This window comes from Antechinus flavipes, chromosome 4, assembly GCF_016432865.1.
Source record: "Antechinus flavipes isolate AdamAnt ecotype Samford, QLD, Australia chromosome 4, AdamAnt_v2, whole genome shotgun sequence".
Taxonomy (NCBI): domain Eukaryota; kingdom Metazoa; phylum Chordata; class Mammalia; order Dasyuromorphia; family Dasyuridae; genus Antechinus; species Antechinus flavipes.
Genome location: NC_067401.1, coordinates 170,553,947 through 170,578,067, shown reverse-complemented (window position 1 = coordinate 170,578,067; position 24,121 = coordinate 170,553,947). Strand labels below are relative to the sequence as shown.

The window sequence follows — 24,121 nt, the reverse complement described above, 5'->3', positions numbered from 1 at the left end:
ATGCTTAAATTAGAAGAACATATGATAGTTTACCTCTCAGACCTGTGGAGGAAGAAAGAATTTGTGACTAAAGAACAAGAGATCATTATTGATCACAAAATAGAAAATTTTGATTATATCAAGTTAAAAAGCTTTTGTACAAACAAAACTAATGCAGACAAGATTAGAAGGGAAACAATAAACTGGAAAAACATTTTTATAGTTAAAGGTTCTGATAAAGGCCTTATTTCCAAAATATATAGAGAACTGATTCAAATTTATAAGAAATCAAGCCATTCTCCAATTGAAAATGGTCAAAGAATATGAAGACAATTTTCAGATGAAGAAATTGAAACTATTTCTAGTCATATGAAAAGGTGTTCCAAATCATTATTGATCAGAGAAATGCAAATTAAGACAACTCTGAGATACCACTAAAATACCTATCAAATTGGCTAAGATGACAGGAAAAGATAATGACGAATGTTGGAGGGAATGTGGGAAAACTGGGACACTGATGCATTGTTGATGGAGTTGATAATGGATCCAACCATTCTGGAGAGCAATTTGGAACTATACTCAAAAAGTTATCAAACTGTGCATACATTTTGATCCAGCAGTGTTACTACTGGGCTTATAACCCAAAGAGATATTAAAGAGAAAGGGACCCATATGTGCAAAAATGTTTGTGGCAGCCCTTTTCATAGTGGCTAGAGACTAGAAATTGAATGGATGCCCATCAATTGGAGAATGGCTGAATAAATTGTGGTGTATGCATGTTAAGGAATATTATTGTTCTATAAGAAGCGACGAGCAGGATGATTTCAGAGAGGCCTGGAGAGATTTACATGAACTGATGCTAAATGAAATGAGTAGAACCAGGAGATCATTATACACTTCAACAACAATATCATATGATGATCAATTCTGATAGACATGGCTCTCTTCAACAATGAAATGAATGAAATCAGTTCCATTTGTTCAACAATGAAGAGAACCAGCTACACCCAGCAAAAGAGCTATGGAAAATGAATATGAACCATGACATAGCATTTCCACTCCCTCTATTTTTGTCCACTTGCATTTTTGATTTTCTTCTCAGGTTATTTTTACCTTATGTCTAAGTCCGATTTTTCTTATGCAGCAAAATAACTGTATGGATATATATACATATATTGTATTTAACATATACTTTAACATATTTAACATGCATGGGTCTGCCGGCCATCTAGAGGAGGGGTTGAGGGGAAAGAGGGGAAAAGTTGAAAAAGAGGGTTTTGCAAAGGTCAATGCTGAAAAATTACCCAAGCATATATCTTGTAAACAAAAATCTATAATAAAAGAAAAGAGAAAAAGGGGCAAAAAAGAAAAATAATTTTTAAAATAATGAGATAAAAGATAAAAACAAACAAAAAAAAAGAACACTGAGAAATGAGTGTGGACCACAATATAGCAGTTCCACTCTTTCTGTTATTGTTTGCTTGCATTTTTGTTTTTCTTCTCAGGTTACTTTTACCTTCTTTCTAAATTCGATTTTTCCTGTGCAGCAATATAACTATAAATATGTATACATATATTGTATCTGACATATACTTTTACATATTTAACATGTATGGGACTACCTGTCATCTAGGAGAGAGGGTGGTAGGAAGGAGGAAAAAAGTTAGAACGGAAGTTTTTGCAAGGGTCAATGTTGAAAAATTACTCAGGCATATATTTTGTCAAGAAAAAGCTATTAACAAAAAAATCTATACATGCTTCTTTTAAACAATTCCCTTCTGGAATTAATAAAAAAATGCAAAGGAAGGTGCCCAGCTATCCCAGACATAAAATTATATTATAAAGTAATGGTTATCAAAACCATTTGGTATTACTAAGAAATAGAGTAGTGGTCAATGGAATAAGTTAGGTTCACAAGACACAATTGTCAATGACTATAGTAATCTAGTGTTTGATAAACCCAAAAACCCCAGCCTCTAAGATAAGAATCCAGTATTTGACAAAAATTGCTGAGAAAACTGAAAAATAGTATAGCAGAAACTAGCTATTGACTAACATCTCACATCCTATATCACAATAAGGTTGAAATGGGGTCATAATTTAGAAATAAAAGGTGATACTATAAGCAATTTAGGAGAACAAAGCATAGTCTATCTCTCAGATCTTAGAAGGGAGGAATTTATGGCTAAAGAAAAATTAAAGAATATTATGAAATGCAAAATGGATAATTTTGATTACATTAAATTAAAAAGATTTTACACAAACAAAACAATGTAGCCAAGATTAGAAGAAAAGCAGAAAACTAGAAAAGTTTTTTTCAGTCAGTGTTTCTAATAGAGGACTCATTTCTAAAATATAAAGAGAATTGACAAATTTGTAAAAATATAAGCTACTGTTCTATAACATCAATTGATAAATGGTCAAAGGATATGAACAGACAATTTCCAAAGAAATTAAAGCCATTTCTATTCATATGATAAAATGTTCTAAATCACTATTGATTACAGAAATGCAAATCAAGACAACTCTGGGGTATAGAGGGCCAGTACTGAATAAATTCATGTACAGGAAGGGTCTGGTTTAGGTATTATTTGAGAGCTGCTCTCTGAAAGTGTAAACAATTCAAAGCATTGGCTCATCACCTCCCTTAACAATGAATGTGTTGAGGGCCACAGATAGTAGGGGAACTTTGGGTAAGGTATAAGATCCTTCACCCCAGAGGAAACTTGCTAACAATGTCTGGTTTGGCTCCCCATCTCCCTTTGGTGCTCTCACCTTTCCTGAGAAATCAAGGAGGGTGTGACTAGTTATGTTCTACTTGAAGCAAGGGATACTTACAGTGAAATACATTTACGTATCAACTTGCACAGTGTGCTGTGGTGATGTAATACTACTATAGTTAGCACTTGCCCAGTGTGATGTGATGATATAATGGTTCTCTAGTTGGCACATACTTAAGTGTGCTGTAATGATGTAATCATACCAAAATATTTAAGGGCTGAGAGAACTTGAAATAAGGGCTCCATCTTTGACCAATCTTGTGAATCTCCCGCCTCCTTCACTTTTCCACTAAGACCAAGACTAGTTCGGATAATATATGGTGGCACCCCAATTTAGGGGCTCTAGAAAGCACACTACATTTTGGCACCTAAAGAGGGACATCCAGAAAGATACTACATGAATGAAAATTTGACTTAAGATAAATTTAGTATAATCTTGATGACGAATGCATGTGACGGGAACAAGACAGCATAACTATGCTATTTGTGACTCTGTTTTGACAAATATCTTGTTATTGCTAGTTACTGTTTTTTACAACTGTGTTATGATAGATACCTTGTTATTGCTAGTTAAGGTCAAACTGAAATGTTCCAACTATGATCTATACAATAACCCTGGAATGTACACAGTGCCACCTGCAGATAGCTGGTGTTAATGCAACACAGAAAAAGATAATAAATGTTGGAGAGGATGTGGGAAAAGTGAGACATAATACATTGTTGGTGGAGTTGTGAATTGATTCAACCATTCTGGAGAGCAATTTGGAACTATGCCCAAAGGGCTCCCAAACTGTGCATACCCTTTGATCCAGCAGTGTTTCTACTGGGCTTGTATCCCAAAGTGATCTTAAAGGAGGTAAACAGACCCACAATGTTTGTGGCAGCCTTTTTATAGTGGCAAGAAAATAGAAACTGAGTGGATGCCCATCAATTGGAGAATGGCTAAATAAGTTATGGTACATGAATGTTATGGAATATTATTGTTCTATAAGAAACGATCAGCAGGATGATTTCAGAGAGGTCTGGAGAGACCTACATGAACTGATGCTAAGCGAAATAAGCAGAACCAGGAAATCATTGTACATAGCAACATCAATATTACACGATGATCAATTCTGATGACATGACTCTTATCAACAATGAAGTGATTTAAGGCAACTCCAATAGACTCTAGATACGGATGGGTTTTTATACATCCAGAGAGAAAACTATGGAAATTGAGTGTGTATCAAAGCATAGTATTTTATATTTTTGTTTTTGTTTTGCTATTTGCTTATTTTTTCTTTCTTGTGCTTTTTTTCCTTTTTGATCTGGTTTTTTTACACAGCATGGAGGAATATAGAAATATATTTAGAAGAATTCATATGTTTTACCTATGTTGGATTGCTTGCTTTCTAGGGGAGGGGAGAGAGGAGAAGGGAGAAAAATCTGGAACATAAGGTTTTACAAAGGTGATTGTTGAAAACTATCTTTCCATGTATTTGGGAAAATAAAAATAATCTTTCCATTCTTGGGTTCCTTTTATTTCAAAATTGTGCAGATCATTAAACTTGAATATTATAAAATAGTAAATGAACCATCAATATTAAATAATAAATTTCCTAATAGAACCCATATTATTCTTTTATGTGCTTTTTAGCTTTTTTAGTATGCAAATGAAGTAAATTTGAAATGAGATAATAAAATGAAGGAAGCTTGGCAATTTAAATTATAAGCTGCCTCAATATAGTGGGAAGCAGTACAGTATAGTGGATACAGAGATAGTCCTATGCTTATAAGACTTGGGTTCAAATCCTGACTCTTGATAAACAGAACTGGGTGACCTTAGCAAGTCACATATTCTTTTAATGCCACCAGAAAATATTCTAAGACTAATTTGTAGAGCAGTTTTCTGATTGGCATTGATAAAATTTCATTACCAGAAGTTTCCTAAACCAATGTAATCACAGATCTACTTCTCTACCATGCCCCCTCCCATTAAAAAAAAGCCGTAGAATAATGGAACTCAAAAACTATTCAACCCAACACCTTTATTTTATAGATGAAGAAGTTGAAGACAAGAGGTTAATGGACAAAGTCTAAAATCCAAATTTCCTGACCCAAGTCCAATAATCTTTCTATACTACACTAACCTTTCCTTATAAAGGCACTCAGAAAAAGCACGATATGTTATACAAATTTAAAATACTATTTACTAGTTAGCTACACTGAGCCATCTCCAGTGAGTACTAGATTTTTTATCAGACACAAAGTTTTCAGTCATCAGTAACAAACTATCTATCTCAATTGCTAATTTCAGAGATAATTATTAATTTTTATCTGCATTAACTTACTTCTATGATTCCAACAACTACTACTGTGTGTAGAACATGATAAAGTTTATAAAGGGTTTTCTTTACAAACTTATGAAACAAAGAATAAAAGTCTTATTCCTCATTTTGCAATGAGAAAAATGGGCTTAAAACAGCTTAAGTAACTTGCCTATTTATAGCAAGTAAGATCTAGCTGAACAAGTTCTGAATTCTTTGCTCTGTATTCTTTCCTTTATGTTTTTGAAATATTATAAGTAACAGAAGTTTAAAATTTTCCCAACCAATAATTTGAGAATCTTCTATAACTATATTCATTTCCCTAAGGACTTTTCAGTGGGGGCTAGGGAAAGAAAGGGCTCTAAAACTTTCATTTAAGCAGCCTGAAAAGTGAAACCCTAAGAGGTTAAAAACAAAGTAAGATTCCCCTAAGCTTACCCTCTGTGTTCATCCAGTGCAACTTACTTGATGCATTTGATCCATTCTTCTTTTTCTTCAGGAGTTGGAGCTGAAATCCGATAGACTGTATGATTTCCCTCCACAACTCGACCATCAGCCTCAGTCTTACAAGCTTTGATTACTTGATCCTTATTGTCAGGGATATAAAGCTCAAAGCAGTTCTAAGAAGAAAGAAGAGAATGAATGGATGATTGGAGGAAGATGCTGATTAAACAAACCAGTATTATATTTCAGTTCAAAAGAACTGCCTTTATTGAACACATATAAAATGAAGTGCAACTTCTGTGAGAAAAAGAATACCCTGATAAGGAGAATTATGGACAGTCAGGAATATTTCAACTATATTATTCCTTTTTACCTTAAACTAAACACACATGGATCTTTATAAGGCTGAACTATGGAAAAGGTTGCTCCATTTTAGGGAGTAGGATTTGTTAGTTGTTGATTTGGATCAATGATTACTCTGTGTGGTGAATTCCCAGAGTGAAATTGGAATGAATTCAGATGAAGTCCCCCATCTTTGATTTGGAAAACTTAAGGAAAAGTGCCTTAGGCATTAACAAGTTAAATTAACTTATCTGGAGTCATACAGCCAGTGTGTATCAGAGACATTTGCATTCAGGTTTTCTTGACTCCAATACCAGCACTCTGTTATTGTGTTGTCTCACTTTGTGTTTTTTCATCTGTCTCATTCTGCCTTTTTGTGCTGATCTATATTGATTAAATAATAAGTTTTTTTCTTTCAGTCAAATCTGCACAAATGGCACCAACTTATCAACTTAGTGTGGTAGAAACACTGGATTTAAATGAAGATCTACATTTGTGTCCTGGATCTACTACTTACTACCTGTGTGACCATAGATAAGTGATTTTATTTCTGAGTCTCAGTTTCTTCATCTGTAAAATTAAAGATCTGGAAAAACATGATATCTAAAGTCCCTTCCAGCTCTAAATCTATATTCCTATGAAACAGTCTAACAAAAGAGCAACATATATCTAAATTAAACAAATTTATAGCTCAACAGTAAGTATCTCTGTTATCACACACTTAAAAACAGAGAAATCTCAAAACTTCTGACGTGGCAATAAGTATTTCCAAAACAGATAGGAAGTCATGGAATTAAAAAAGTAAAATGTTGATGTGGATAGAATATAGCACTTCAAAGACATAGCTACAGAATATTTAAGAAGGTTAAATAAAATGGACTTATAAATCAAACCATGTAGAAATTAGAAGAGTTCTTCTATTTAATATTTTTATTAAACATATGCAATTTTATTTACATTCCTGAAAAATCTTACTTACCCCATTACCCCAGAAGGGGAAAAAAAAAATCACACAAATACTTACTGGCTTTTTGGAATCCTCTACCTCCCGGATGCTTAGGTTCTCTAAAGGAATAATTCCACGGGGTTCCTTATCCTACAAAAAAAGGTTGATTAAAAAAAAAAAGATTCACCATCAAGAGTAGATTGTTATGTACTACAAATCCCTTCAACTGCCTTATTGAGTTCTATCTTTTCTCATTTATTCATCATTCTAAAGTAACTCTAGGAGCTAAAGTTCTTAAGAACAAAACAAAACAAAAAATAAAAAAAGGAATATTCATCTGCATAGAAGATCTAAATCATATGATTTTATGACTGAATCATAAAATCAAAAATCCCACAGAAACAAATACCAATCATTCAGGTGATACTGATGCAGTGGTGACATTTGGCAGTACCTGAGGTGTTTAAATAATTCTATTTAGTAATCTCAAATGAAAACACTCTGGAAAAAAATACTCTAAATTTATATATTTTGTAAAAGGCTCATAAACTAAATGTAAACTGCCACAAATACCTGATTTATGGCTTATATGACTCTTTAAAAATTATGTCTATAATGTTTGTTTCTTAGAACTTTGTAATAGCATGTGTTATGCTTTCTCAATGGGAAATGTAAATGAATTGATATTTACACTCCACTCTACATCGTGGTTTCAGTTCCAAATGATCTTCCCAAAACATGGAGTCTGATATTATCCATCCTATTCAATACAATTTCAGGAGCAACTAACTATTCAATTATCTTCAGGATGAATTACAAAATTTTCTTTAGGCCCTTTAAAACCCTTTACACACCTTTCTTATCTTCCTAGTTTTCTTACACTTTTCTCTTCTCTCTATATGATGATCCAATGACTCTTGTCTCCTTGTTGTTCCTTGAACAGTACACTCCATCTAATATCCATTTCACTGGCTGTCCCACTATCTCCCTCCTCATGTGCATTGCCTGTCTTCTCTGCTAGCATTCCAACCTCTATAAAGAATTCTTTCAGATTCCCCTTAATGTCTGTGCCTTCTCTCTGAGATTATCTTATATATGCCTTTTTATGAGTACATTTGATTTTATATTTTGATTTCCCCATTAGATTATTCCTACCTGAGGGTAGGCAGTTTTTGTATTCTTTGTATCCCTGGCTCTGAGAGATAATCTCTCTTCCTTAAAGGGTAGGAAAAAATAACTGATATATTGAGAGACCAGTCTAAAGTCATTTCCTTAGTACTGGCCAAATAGTTAGAGTCAGCTATTATAATACTATGTAATTATGTGGTTTTAATTGCTTTTTTGATTTCTTTTAATTTCACCTCCGAAAGCAGGAAAGGTCACTCTTTATTTCTTCAATTAGTATCCATCTTGGCCCAAAGGGCCCATTGCATTCTAGTATCACAGGTGATCGTCCATGTCTCCCTTTTGAGCCAACCTTGAGCAAACAGTCAAATAGCAATTTCATCTACTTATTTCTCTCAATCAATTAATGGTCTCAAAGATCCCAAAATAGATAATGAGTCGTAATTGGTTATTATTGGTCATGTTATTGAAATATATGCAGATGAATTGATCAAATTGCTCTTCTGGAGATGAAATGTAGTCCTAACCTTATTGGAAGGTAAAAGGCTTAATGACTTCTTTCAAGGCTTGCAAATATTTACTTTCAAAAAAAAAAATTGGTGAGCTTTTTTGCTCCTTACTAATAACCACTTAGGAACCCTGGAATAGAGGAAAATTTCTAATATATGTCAGAGATGAGATTTTTCCTATCCATAGAGGGAAAAGTGTGAAACCATTTTTGAGAAAGTTACTACAGCCATCACCCCACTCTAAATAGATTTCGAGGACTACAGCACCATTAAAATCTCCAGAGCCATGGATAGTAGATTATAACCTACAAGATAAAATTATTATTAAATTTATAAAAAATTAAAACTATTAAAAATGTAAAAACTATTACTAGCTGTCAAGCCATACAATAACAGATAGTGGGTGAGATCTGGCCTATGGGCCATAGTTTATGCTGACTCCTATTCTAGATAGTTTTAAAGAAAAACCTCTAATAAGCTATTTTTTGCAGAAGTAAGTCTTGCACATAGAATTTCTCTTTACCCTTTTTCTGCTGCAGACATTGGGCTACCATATAATCATTCATTTAGAGAGGCATTTGCCACCAAATACAGGAACTAAAATAGGTAGGAGACAATAATCAGAATTTATCATTTTAAAATGCCTTGAATTTATGGTTATAGAATGCCCTACAAAATGTTTTCATCCTTTACTGAATGGTCTTAATTTAATGCTACTAGTGTCACATTTTAAAAAAGTAAATCAAGAGGCAAAACTCAGAAGCTACTATGGCATGTTTTTACAATCTAGAGCTGTCAAAATTGGGACAAGAATTATTTTATTATTGTTAATAAATGAACATTATAATCTTTTCATCTGTGGAATTCCTACTTTGGTGCCCACTTCCCTTTATATTAAAAATATCACATAGCTCATTTTATCAGGCCAAGCCAACTCCAACTTCTTTTTACTCCCTGGCTAACTTTTTGTTAGATACTATACTCTCTAGGTTTATCCTACCCCTCCCTTTTCAGTTCTGGAACCATAAGCATACCAATATTTCTATTGTTATAGGAAATGATATAATAATCTAAATAATCTACTCCCTTCTTTAGTTCTACTCACTATTTCTGTAACTGTTAAAATTAAAATATTCCTCTTTTTATGTTGTCTTGACTTATTAGATTAACAGTTCATTGAGTTAACTGCCTTACCTTTTTGTATTTATATTCCCAGACATGTAACATAGTGTTTAGCATTCATTCCAAGAGCTGCTCAGATTTAAATCATAACAACAGAAAATAGATGGTCTTTTTCCAACAAAGAATTAAATATTTAAAGAGCAGCATTAATAGCTCAGAATTATATCTGCTGGCCTAGCCAAAAAAAAAAAAAATAGTATAATATACAATTAGCACATCTGTGCTCTGACAACTCTGTGTAATTGTCAAGGAATCTACTGATATTCTAAAACAACCATACCAAAATGATAAGGCTTATTCATGAGAGGGATGGTAATCTTGTCTGAATCATTCCCCAACAAAAGAATGAAGTAGAGCTGTGAAGTAGATGAAAGTCTTTTTTTTTTTTTTTTAAATCTCTATTCCTCAAAAAATAATCTATTTACTATGATTCAAGCTATAAAAGGGAAATTAATACATAATCTATAATTCTCATCAGATGTAAATAACTAAAAGTTTGATGATTAAATTCTACTACTTAAGCTGCCTTCTAATAGAAGATGTAATATACTGGGGCAAATCTGAGTCCCCGCTCTTCAATTTACTAAGTATTTAACTTAAGATAAGTTCATCTGGGTAGGGTTTTTTATTGCGTCATTCTTCTGGGAGAACCATGATCCTTAAGATGTCTCTATATAGTCTGAATTCAAGAGCCATGTTTTTTTTACATAGTGAATATTTTTTCTTTTAACATTTTTGTTTTTTGCTTCTTTTAGATTGTCTTTTACTTCTTTGTATTTGCACACCTCTTCTATTATTCTCTTTTGTTTCTTTGGTGAGATTTGATTTTGTAGATTCAAACTTTCTTATTCTGCTCATTTTTGCTGCACAGGACATAAATCTGCTTTCAAAGTTCTCATTTCTCTTTAATCCATTCAGAAATAGCACATTGTACTTCCATGTTCTCCTCATTGTCTCAGCAAGTATTGGATCATTTTCCTTCATTTGCAGTATTTTTTCATAAATGCTTTAACTCATTTACCTGATCTAGAGGTCATATTTCCTTCTATTATTAATATTTTTCATGTTAATTTATCTATTTATATTCAAGATCTTTGAAGATTTCTTTCTTCCTATTATTCTTTATCTCTTTTATCCTTTGTAGTTAAACTCCTTGACAATAGTTGCCTCCATTTTCTCTCCTCTTACTCTCTTCTTAATCCTTTACAATCTGACTTCTGATCTTATCATTCCACCAAAATTGCTTTCTCCAAGAAATATGAATAATCTCTTAGTTGCCAAATCCAATGACCTCTTCTTAACTTTCAAACTCCTTGACCTATTGATTACTTTCTCTTCTTGGATACTCTCTTTCCCTAAGTGTTTTGGACACCACTCTCTCCTAGTTCTTCCACTCCTCTGTCTCCTTTGCTGGACTTTCTTCCAGATCATGTCCTCTAATTGCAGATGACTCTCAAGAGTTCCATCCTGGGCCTGGGCCCTCTTCTCTTCTCTTTCTATATTATTTCACTTACTGATCTTGTCAGTTCCCATGGATTTAAATGTACCTTTTTCCTGCCCCAATTTTTTGCTGCTCTTCAATCTTTCATCTTCAACTGTCTTTCAGACATCTCAAACTAGATGTCCAATAGATATTTGAAATTCAATATGTCCAAAACAGAATTCATTATTATTCTCCTCTAACCCTTCCTCTCTTTTACATTTCCTATTACTATAGATGACAACACCATTCTCCCACTCCCTTAAGCTCACAACTTGGGAGTCATCCTAGATTCCACACTCTCTCACTCCCCATATCCAAACTATTGCCAAAGCCTGCCAATTTCACTTTGGCAATACCTCTCGAATACATTTCTTCTCTTCTCTGACACTGCCACCACACTCTAGTCTAGGCCTTCATCACATCATATCTAGACTATATAATAGCCTGCTGGAAAGTATGCCTGCCTCAATTATCCAATCCATTGGATGAATGAAAATTCAGCCACAAACATGATTTTCCTAAAATGAAAGTCTGATGATGATGATGATGATGATCACCACCACCTCTCATACACCCACCCCTCAACAAATTCTAATAGGTTCCTATTGCCTCCAGGAGCAAATACAAAATTCTCTATCTGGAATTCAAAGTCCTTCATAATCCAAACCCCTCCTAACTTATTCTTATATTCTAATCTTATATCTTATTCCCTTCCATTTTCTCCTTGATCCAGGAATACTGACCTCCTGGCTTTTCCATAAAAATACTCTAGCTCTCAACTCCAGGCATTCTCTCTGCCAACAAAAAATCTCCCTGGCTTCCCCATGTCTCAATTAAAATGCTACCTTCTACAAGAGGCCTTTTGCAATCCCCTTAATTCCAGTGACTTTCCTCTGTTAATTATTTCCCATTTATCCTGCGTATAAGTTGTTTTCTATATATTTATTTGCATGCTATCCCCATTAGATGGTAAGCTTTTTGAGAACAAAAAGAGCTCTTTGCCTCTTTTTGTATACCCAGAGCTTAGCACAATACCTGGCACATGACAGGAGTTTAAATGTTAAATGGATTGAATTGAAACTGCTTCCCTTACCCCTTACTCTTTCTTTGCAGAAATGTTTACTTATGTTACTTGTGAGATGATTTTCTCTATTTTTCCCTTTATTCCTCCTTTATTGTATTTCCCCCCCACTCTTTTTAAAATTCTCAAGATAATCAAGAAATAGTAGAACTACTTCCAGTACTTATCTAATTAGGCTCCTTCTACGAGTTCTGATTTTGATAGGGTTTAGAGGGAATACTTATATCATCTTTTTATATTTGAATAGAAATAGTTTATCCTTCTTTAGGTTTTTATCATTGTTCATTCATGTTTGTCTTTTTATTTTTCTCTTAACTCTTGCATTTAAACTTCAAAGTTTCTATGAATAAAAATTTCTTGATAGTAGATTATACAGAAGTCCTCTATTTCATCAAAGATTCATTCCTCCTCCCCGCCCCCCACCCCCATACAATTATACTTTTTTGCTGGGGAAGTTATTCTTGGTTGTAAGGCCTATATCCTTTGTCTTCTGGAATATCATATTTTAAGTTTTCCTTTACTGTTCAATGGTGGATGCTAAATCACGTATTTTCCCAACTGTGGTTCTATTTGGATTTTTTTCTTTCTTAAGTTTGTGTATTTTTTTCTTTGACCTAGAAGCTCTGAATTTTGGCTAGGATATTCTTGAGAGTATTCACTTTATAGACTCTATCGACTCACTTTATTTAGCATACTCCTAGTTCTATATCATCCTATAGTTTTTTTTTTTCCCACAAGAGTTCCAGACTACCATTCTCACCAGTCTCAGAAATCTATCTTTTGACACCTAGTTATGCTGTATATCAATAAGGTATGCATTCCATAAATTATATATTACTATATATGTTAAGAAGTTATATACTTCAATACAAGCAATTGCATTCATACGAATATAATACCAATTCGATTTTTTCCATGAGACATAAAATGTTCCCAAATAGATGACCCACCTCTTAATACTTTCTTTTACGGGGGTATATTTTTGCTCTGCATTCATCATAAAAAGTATTATTGCACTATCCATTTCCTTTACAAGAAGATGAGAGAATTTAACTCACTGGGGACATAACTGTAGTATAAAAGCCATGCCTTCCCTTCCCATCTTATTTCACCCCCTCTGATTTATTCCAAGCCATAAATTAGCTGTTGCTTTTTCTGATCAGGCTTGGGGTCAAATGATATGTCATTATCTGGATAAAATCAGGAATCTTGACCATTAGGCTCCCAGCTTACATAGGATTTATTGTGATGTGCCTTATTTGCTTAGGTTTCAATTAAAACCCAAACAAATAAGGCACATGTGTTCTCTGATGTTTTGCTCTGACAGTAAATGATTGACTTTTTCCTCTTGCCTCAGCAGGTAGAGATTTGCTCACCGTTGTATATTCAAAGTAGTAAAGGCAATTGTCAGTCAGAATGAACCAGCGTCTCTTCCACGTTTTTACCCTGCCACCTGCAGAGCAAAAGGAGATACACATTTGACAAGAGACAACTAAGAAGAGTATACACTCCATAAAACATAAGTATTTCTTCTCAGGAAGGATGAATGAGTAGGAGGGAAGGAATTTTATGGGAACATCTAGGTTATGACAAAATTTACATCAGTTACAAAACACAAACAGAGCTAAAACAGAAGCATCTTTCACAAGGTGCATGATCTGTGGCACAAGCAGAGCAAGCGAGGCTGAATGACATCCTTCAGATGGAATCAGACAGCAGAATGGACAGAGTTCAGGTGGAAAAGAACCCAGTGGTGAACAGTGCAAACTGACTTGTGCTAAAGAAGCAGCAGCAAAAAGCAGATCAATGGAGCTGAAATTAGAGAGAGGTAGGAGGAGAGGGGGAAATGTAAACATCCTGACTTAGGGCCAAATAGTACAAAGGATCTAATAAAAACCAAAGGCATTTAAGAAACTGCTAGTTTAATGTCAGAAATGGGAGAAGAGGGAAACAAGAAACAAGAACCTTTAGTTTTTTTGCAATAAATTCCAACTTCATTGTGGAACACTGTGATTTTGGATCCCAGCTCTCATGACTGCCCTTTCCATGTTGATTAGATTACCTCCATCTTGCCTATTTAGAGGAAATTTAATATTGACACTATCTGACTAATAATATCAAAAAACATTTTTTCTAGTCTCAAGGCAAATAAAGGGCATACCTTTTAATTATTATAGAAAAAAATAAACTCTTTTAGTCTTCTATGTATTTTTTCATTCTTCTAATTAAGGAATACAATTTACAAAGGTAACATAAAGAAAGTAGGAGGAGTGGGTGAACATTAATGTTAGTGGTAGATGTTTCACTCAGTCCTTAAGCCATTTCCCACCCACCTCTCTCACTAGCTATGAAATAGACAAATAAAAATAATTCTGTTCTAAAAGGGCATACTGATACTGATAATAAAGGAGCAAAAAAAACTTCTTTGAAAGTGATTCTAAATCCAGTCCTGATAACCTACTATCAAAATAATATAGTGAGCTGTTCAAGTGAGGAAAACTTCTTAATATATTCTTAAGGATTGATTTCACAGATTAAGCCTGTGTTTGTTAAAATCTATTTGGCATTCCTAAATACTTCTTATCTTTTATCAATCCAGTATTACTACAAGAGAGAATTATTCCTCTAGTCTACAGAAAAAGCAAGAATCATTTGACATAAAATGAACACTACCATAAGATCATAGAATTCCAAACCAGAAGGGACCTTAGAGGTTATCTAATCTAACCACTTCACTTTACAAATAGAGAAATAGGGAATGTCCTACCCAAGGTCACAGAGTTTTGTGACACACAGAACCAGAATTTGAATTCAGGTTTGCTCCCCTCCACCCCCTCTTCAAATTCAGAATTCTTTTTCTTTTTAAACTACACCAGAGGCCATCATATTATTGTGTTCCCACCTGCTTTTCCAAACTTACACTCCTGAACAGAAAGTGGGGAAGCTTTCAAAGGGAAAGATTTCCTTTGTCAGTGACAATTTTTTTAATCTCATCACCATCAGATAATGCCAGGGAAAAAAAGGACTACAGTAGGACAGATTGTTAAGTAATAAAAGTGGAGCTTTGAAAACAACGTCAACAAAGAATTTGGCAGATTAACAGAAGAATCAGCTAATATTTAGGCTCTCTATGAGATTCTGTTTAGATGTAACTGGCTAAGAGAGGTAAATGATTTTAATTATAAACTGTTGAGATTCTCACTAACTGCTGCCTTGGCTGTTAAAATCATCTTCAGCATTATCAGGTGTGTCTGTTACCCACGTATCTAGCTCTAATCTCAAATAATTGAAGAGCAGACCTCTTCCCATCAAATTACCCAACTGATATGAATTGGAAATATGATCAAAGAGCATGGATAAGAAAAACTAATAAATCAATGAGATGATGAAAAATATGAAAAAAAATAAAAGCCTGTGTGAACAAGAGAAAGAAGAATGGGTAGAAAAAAAATAAGTTTATTGAGATTTGGTGATTTTGTTTTTTTTTCAAGATAAATACCAAAGGATCTGAGAGAACTTCTCTAAATTTGCAGATACTAGGCCTATTGAATGCTCAGCATACACTGAACATTCAAACACTACCTAAATCGGTATGGGTATATAAATAAGTGCCCATACACATCCCATTACAGAATGATAGCCTGATTATACTTGCCTTTTGAGAAGGGACAGCAAAAAAAGGCTGTTAAGTGCCAAAAGAACATGGAAGAAAATCCAGGAGATAAAGCAAAATAAAATAAAGGTATTTCTCTGATTACAGAGAAGCCTAATCATTTCCTCAGGACAGTTCCCTGTGGTAATAAAGAATTCTAACTTGAAGCACTGTCATAGAGAGTGTTTCTATGTTGAAGGAACAGACATAAAATGAGCAGACGCATCACTGAGAGTACCTCGGACAGTCCCTGTGGAACTCACAGGAAAATCTTCCACCTTCATAAGTGATACATCCCCTTTTTCCACTGGTTAGGTGTAATGATGGATATGCCCATGCTTGCTCCCTTTCCTTCTTTCTTTACTTCCAATATGAGATATGGATGTCTCCTAAATTCCCTTTTCAATTTCTTGATTTTTAAGTACTTTTGTTTTCCCAATCATTCTTTCAGCTCAGAATCTCAAATGAGAACTTTCAGAAATATCTCAATTTAAATGAGTTTTGTCATTGGTATATTACTGGTTTGTTTTGTCACTAGTTCTCTCTTTGGCTCTAATAAGGTTTAATACTTAAATGCAAAACCTGTGCAGAACCCTTTGACTGGGAAAAAATGTAAGCATTACTTAGGAAACTAGCAAATAGAGAATAATTACTAATAATGTAATATGAGGGTTAATGCTAGACTTTCAAACAATGACTAACTGAAAAAGGGGTGATGAACAATTCTCCTACAATGCTTGAAAACTAGCAGAAAGGATGTAGGTTTAGTTCCTAAACTTTGTCTTTCTTTTTCATTTCATTTTTTATTTTACACTTTTTGTTACATTATGAATTCAGAAAACACAAGGTCTACAACTTCACAGGAATAAACACTAAGAAATGATTCAAAGAATCAACTATAATTTTTTCAAAGAAGCACAGGGACTCTAAGAAAACAAAGATTCCTACTTTTTTCCTCTTAACAATTTCAAAAATAGCTTGACAGATTTAAAATGGATTTGTGTAAATGTGTATGTGTGTGTGTGTGTGTTTATCTGCAATATGAATAAATCTTGTCAATAACCCTATGGACAATTTCATTAGATTTCTCCTGATCTCATAGGCTTATGTTTATATTGTCTGCAGCTTACTGTACACTAACATACATTCAATGCAGATGATGAAATTGTGGATTTACGTTATCACAAAGTTATTGGAGTCTAACTATAGGAAATACTGTTGAATGTACTTATAAAAAGATAAAAAATGACATTTCTATTACCCTCTGATCCTGAGCAGAATTCCCTAGGGACTGTGCAAAAAGTCAGAAGCAGCATTAACAGTACCATCAGCAATTACAAAAATGGAAAAACCAAATAAAATAAAATAAAATAAAATGCTGCAGCAATTACAGTGGCCTGTGCAGAGCAAGAGAGCAGGTGGGGGTGGGGATGGGGGATTACATACCTCCTGGAGTTTGGGGCAAGGAAAAGAAGAGCCAAAATCATGGAAACATACAAATGAGGGAGAAAAGAAAATTAAAACAAATAAATTAAACCAGGCTCCTTATTCTTATTATGCAATGCATCAGTCACATTCATGTCTGCCTGGGGAAGGAGCTAAGCATAAAAATGCTATCTTCTGGGAGCAAGTTTTCAGCTGGCCATTAGTTAAATGCATGAATGAAAGTAGAATAATCTTATATTCCACCACCCACTTTGCAAATGTAAAATTAGAGGCAAGTACTGAAAACGTGGCCCAAAAGAAGCTACAATTCAACACTTACAGAACTAATCTTTATTAGCATATCTAGACCCAGGGAAAAGAAATCAAAACTTCTGGCAACAAACATTAATTCAGGGAAAATAAACTTTTTATCTAAATCCAATCCAGTTTTTTTTTTTAAGTACATATAAGTGTAGACATAAATGTATCTGGTACCTAGAACATATATTTATAATTATGCTTTTGTTATAATAATAATGATGGCTGTTTCTCCATCACAATTATTGAGGCAATAATTTTAGATTTCTCTATCATACATCAGTAAGATGTAAAGCCAACAATCTAAGAAAAGCTTGACTAAAGCTTATAAAATTGATGCAATGAGCCACAAATTTGTTTAAAAATTTAATTAGAATTGGAATTAACTTTACTGGAGGAAGTAAACTGAACCTTAGGTGTACTTTTTCCTTTTTTCCTCTAATCTTATTTGTATCTAGTCTTTTACTTTATGTCATTTTCTTTTCCAATAGTTGTACTTTCAAAATTCCCTTTTGGCCATACCTGCCTGAAAATAAGTGATAAATAGTAGGTTAACTGGTTTAGTGATTTTAAAGCAGGATTGCTAAGGAGTATACATACTACTGGTTTAAAGAAGCACAAAATATTGCTTATTCCAGAGTAACATTCAAAACTGAAACCACTAGAGTGGCTCTTTTAACATTAAAGAACTTGTAATTAAGAATAAGTATGGTTTTAAAATGGAAAACTATAAATCCTCTGAATTAGGAATAGTGGTAAGACATTGTTTCACATCTACAGATGTCAGTGATGACCAAGACTACTTCTAACCTCCCTGGGGTTGTTAATTGAGATGGTTTAGAAAGATTATTATACCCATAAATTAGGTGATATAAAATAGAATACATCCACAGCTAATTGGGCAAGGTAGAATGAAACAAAGTTACTGGTTTTATGCAATAATAAAATAGAGTCCAAATAGTGGGGAATCCTTCTGTTTATCAAGTTTAAGAGGTAGATCAGTCCTTTTTATATTTTGAAACAGCTCATATAAAAATAAGTATATTTCACAAGGAATTATGTGAACTTGTATAAAAACCTTACAGAAAAAAAAAAAGATTCTTTCTGGATACCCCATCCCTCACTTGGTGCCAGGGAAGATATGACCCTAAGTTTCAGCAACAGAAGCTCACCTCATGCAGAGGAAGAGAAGGAAATAGAAGAACTTAAAAAAATTTTTTCTAATGAATATTTCTGATTAGCACTGGAAAGGAGAGGGTAGAACTCCACTACCTGAGAATGATTAAGAGTGCTGTGGATGCAGCTGCAGTCAAGCGCTCTGGGATTGCCATGCATGCTGTCTGCTCATGGAGCCAGAACGCAGAAGGAAGTGATGATGCACTGGGAGGTGGGAAAAGGCAGGAGCACCAGATACAAGATATAGGAATGGGAAATAGAAAGATGGACATTGTTGTTTACTTCCCACATGACTTATGGGGAAAAGAAAAAAAGTGGAAGGAACATTTCTTAGAGGAATTTCCTTGAAACACAATCTGGTTAGTGAACCCCAGAAGTAAAAATGGGGGAAACATATATTTGGATATTCCATAGCTGAGTCAGGTTTATTTCTCAACAGGGTATATACTTTATGGAATTAAAGGAAAAATATACTATTTCTTTTTTCATATGGAAATTTGTTTTATAAAACCACATTAAATCAGTCCCTACATAAACTTTCTCTAAGACTACTTTCTTGGCTGAGAATTATATAGATTCTTGCATCTGTATTAGCTGCCCTGCTCACAGAAGCTACTCACCAAGTTTTAGTAGCCAGCCTTCACGATCTGGATTGAAGAAAGTATGAGTGAGGTCATTTCCGTCATCTTCAGGGATTTTAAAGGGTTCATTTTTTATGCTCTCGTATAGATTCTGGGACAAAAGATCACATTATATATGTCTATGACGCTATCAATAAATTGTTCCTTTTACCCTTTATATTTAGCCCTTTTCTTTATAAAGAATGAAAAATTTGAAGCCTATTGGATATTTAAGTATATCATACAAATATATGGGAAAACATAAAAATCAGATGATCTCTTGTCCTTATTACAAGATTTAAAATCTACCACCCCTTTCTCAATTGTTTACTTCAGTCTCTATGCCCACTTGGCAATGAGATTCAATCTTAACCTAAATTCTGTTCCAAAGTCAACAAATTCTTGATCCAAAAATATACTAACAACTACTGTATCAAGAACGGAGTATGATGAAGAAGATAGAGTTCTATGCCTGGAGTCAGAAAGACCAGAGTTTAAATCCTGATTCAGACAATTACTAACTACATGACTTTGGGCAAGTCATTTAACCTCTAACTCTCATCTGTAAAATGGGGATAATAATAGCAACTAACACAAAGAGTTATTGTGAAAACATATGAAATAAAATATGTGAAGCACTTTATAAAAACTTTAAAGTGTTTAAGTATCAGTAATTATAGCCTTTTAAACTGAGATACTCTTCCACACACTCACCCTGAGTAGCTCTTCTGGCAGATCACCTCCATCATTAATACCTCGATTCATGGCAATAAACCTCTCCACTGTGGGTTTATCTTTGACATTGGGGTTATGAAGGCTGGTATTCAACATAATGATGGCAAAGGAGAGAACATAGCAAGTATCTATAAGAAATAAAACAGCAAAAATATTGCAGTGCTAAGAAGATCCATTATATGTCATATAATAAAATAATAATCAAGAATTAAAAACCCTGATCTCCAGAAGAGTCTCCTGAATTTATATGAAAGCTTCTGAATCTAGAGAAAGAAGCCTGTTACATAACAAAGTTTATGACATCCTGTGTCAGTGTTAGATATCAGAAGGTGTTCATACTTCTAATACCACAACTACAAAAGGAAAGGTAAAAGGTGAGAGATGATTCTATGGCTCCTGTACATTAAAATTTATTAGATGGAAAGGAAAGAATCTTCCAAAACTGCCTAGGAAGTCATGGGATTAGTGACTGCTAACAGCTTTATTTACCTGTGGACTGAAAGACTCCATTATTGCATTGACAATATCGCTGTGCAAATGCCTCCATCATTCGATCAATCTTCTGTGCCTCTCCTGGAAGACGAAAGCTCCACAGAAACTGCCTATATTAGTGGAGAGAATGTCTATTACAATACCCTAAGAAAATATTTTTTTTTCTCTGCATTTCAGAATTTCTGGCAACATTTAATATGAAAGACTGATAAAATGATATGCTTGGATTTATAAATTCTGTCCTAAAGAACTAGGGACATCATTCCCTTTTCTACATTTCAAATATAATGGCCAATCTTATTTATGCTAATGTAATAACTGATTCATTCAATAACAAGTACAAGAAAATGAATAAACTGTATCACTGGGTAGTATAAAAATGTAGTATCTATTGAGTGCCTAGTAAGGTATTTAGTTAACTGAAATGCAATCAAAAGCTCTCTCCCTTTCATGGATTAACAAACAACAAATACCAATTCTACAAACAGGGATTTTAAAATAACCTAAAGAACTCAACCAAAAACTGTATTGAAATTAAACCTTTATCATAGACTAAAATATTGCCTGCAATTATCTGTATATAACATTGATTTCTAAAAACTTAACAACAATTTTTAAAATATCTATTACTACATAATTTTAATCTCTAAGCTACATGAAACAAAACTCCTTCAAAGTGGAGAAACTTAAGAGGAAATTTTTAAAAATCACATGGGAACTAGATGAAGGGTGTGTGTATAAGCATTTCATACACATACCCCTCACATACATATATACGTAGAAACATGCATGTTGTATTGTGTGTTTTCCTTGTATTCTTGGCTTAAAGAGGATAAGCTTTGCCTACTATACTTTCATTTAACCACATAAATCAGTTCCATTTTACATTAAGTATAAAAGAATAAATGGCAATAAAACAACTTGTTTCAGGAACTGTTTTTTTCTGAACTTAAGGAAAGAATGAGAAAAAATGATGATGATGATGATGATTCTGGATGTGCTGAATGTAACCAAAAATGATTTAACTAGAGGAAGCCCAGGAAATGGTAACACAAAAGCATGAATTCCAAAGGTGTTACATCTACACAAATTTTACCAACAATGTGACAAAAAAGAAGCATCAACCAAAAGGCTGAATAAATTGTTTTTAGGAAGCGGGATTTATTACAACAATTGAGGGTTAAGTTATTGCCACAAACAAATATAAAAAGACTTTAAGTTAAAGAACTTGGGCTTGATCAATGTAAATTATAAAATGAAGTAATGGAAACTGTGTAAAAATTTAACATCTATCAGATATCTAGAAAGGCACAAGTAAGGAAATTAGAATTAATATACTAGATCCTATGCTTTATAAACTAACAGAAAACAAATCCCAACAATAAAAATACAAACCACAAAATATCCTTGATAATTTAATAAATAAGCTGTACTAGAATTAGAATATCATTACAGACACAACTATTGCTCTAAGTGTCTAGACACATTAATCACAAAATGTTAAATCAATCTTGAGATTAATATCACAATGTTCAATTTCACCACACTGAATAATCTTATTTTATAAACTATGTGAAATATAAAGTTTTCAAAGATCTCAAGAAAGAAATTAACACCAAGCAGGAAGAAAGTGAAGAACATATTATCCCTCTTATACTATGTGCTAACATAATTGTCCCCAAGATATTTCCAATGCATCTACATAAGAAATGCAGCATCTCAAAATTCTCATTCAATTACAAAAAAGTCAACTTATCCACTTGTGCAATAATTTCTAAGATATTAATTAAATATAAAAGACTAATAGCAGAATAACAACTTGTATTTGGAGTGCTTCTATATAAAATTCATCAAAAAGAATAAGATTAAGAGTGACAATAGCTACATTTCATTTTGGTCTTTCAGGTTTGCAAAGTTCTTTATATACATTATTTCACTTAAGACTAATGAAAGCTCTGTGAGACACGTAGTATAGGTATAAAACACTAGAAAAAGGGAAAATCAATATTCTCTGATTGGAGAGTAATCTCAACATACTAATAAGCAGAAACTGACTACACATATCCTCTGTTATAAGCAAACACAATATGTGAAAATCTCGATTTATGCAAAATAAGACATCCCAAGTGATCTATATGGATATTCTTTTCAAATATGCATCAAGTCAATTGATGAAATTCAGCTTAATTTCATGTAGTTGATTGAAATGATAATGGTAAAGCAAATATCAAGAAATGATGTCATTCTAATATGCCTACATGGTGAAAATTCAACATAATTTTGATTTGTGACAATCATACAGAAGAATCCCAAGAAGACAGAATTTAGAACTGAAGTAATTTGTATTTACAAAATGAGATATCTATTTCTCCACGTTTTAAAGATACGTTAGAGATTTTCTTTATTGAATAAAAAAGGATAGAAGACATTATATATATTTATACTTTCATAATTTGAAAAGGAACAAAGAAGAACTCCTAGGGCTTTTTTTAGCTATTATTTTATAAAACTTACAGCTTTGTTTCAATCATTTTATTTAATGCAGTCCCCTGGATATGGGACACAATAAATACTTAATACTTAAATAATAAATGGCACTTAATAAATACTTGCTTATTGCTCAAAGAGTGGTATTAATAAATAAGTTAAATCTTTTACTCAGAAAATTTGGCAAACAATTGGGTATCTCTTATCTCTAGTCTTCTTTTTCTGTTATGGGCCAGAATTCCATTTGAAACAAGGATTCTTACAAGATGTTAGTCAGTGGAATTGATAAAGACAATGGTTATGTACTTTAGCATGGTGAGTAATAGTTCTCTAATTCAGTATATGTATTTAGTACTTAATATAGTTCTACAAGATTCACACCTATGATGATGTAATTATAATAGAGTATATAACAATCAGCAGGCACTCTGAGACAGATTCATTCCATCATCCACCTTTGTGGTGGCTGAGGGCTGAAGCACAAGTCCTCGGACTCAGAGCCAGATTTATTCCATCTTCATCAGCCTCATGATGGCTGGCCTGTCTTTCTACTCCCCCCACTGAGACTAAGGCCGGCCTGAAGGGTGATTACTCTGCTGAAAAGAAGGCTGCTCCCAAGACCTCCAGAAAACCAAACCAAAACTTTACATTTTCCCTTTCTATCTCTCCTACTTCTTTATTAATTTTCCATAAGAAGCTATAATTTGGTTTAAATCTGTCATACTTATGGAATAGTATTTTGTTTTCCCTTTAAAAATGGAAAACATAGTAATGGTGACAAAAATATTGAATCGAGAATTGGAAGATCTGAGTTTAATTCTAACTCTGCTTTTAACTAACTGAACATTGAATATGTCTCACTGGCTTTATAAACTAAGGGGTGGGAGATAGTAGATGATTTCTAAGGTCTTGTCTGGTTCTAAAGTTCAGTGACTAGTATTTTTCTTTAACAAATTAGTATTTAAAATTTATGTAACAATTTTTGAATGAGTCAGAGTTCTGGTTACCTGGTTAAGAAAAAAAATTATTCCCCTCT

The 24,121-nt window shown here is 33.4% G+C and overlaps 1 protein-coding gene across 2 annotated transcripts in view; it reads right to left on the bottom strand.

The window, feature by feature from the left end:
- CYTH1 (cytohesin 1) overlaps window positions 1–24,121 on the bottom strand; it is a 196,706-nt gene that overhangs the window by 8,688 nt on the left and 163,897 nt on the right. The window contains exons 7-12 of one of the 2 annotated variants that reach the window (XM_051995473.1): window positions 20,596–20,708; window positions 20,086–20,234; window positions 19,372–19,483; window positions 13,557–13,633; window positions 6,879–6,950; window positions 5,534–5,688 (exon numbers count right to left, since the gene is read on the bottom strand). In XM_051995473.1, the coding sequence (XP_051851433.1) occupies window positions 5,534–5,688; window positions 6,879–6,950; window positions 13,557–13,633; window positions 19,372–19,483; window positions 20,086–20,234; window positions 20,596–20,708 (678 nt within the window). Of the gene's footprint in view, window positions 1–5,533; window positions 5,689–6,878; window positions 6,951–13,556; window positions 13,636–19,370; window positions 19,484–20,085; window positions 20,235–20,595; window positions 20,709–24,121 lie in introns of both variants that reach the window. The other variant, XM_051995474.1, reaches the window with a different exon arrangement.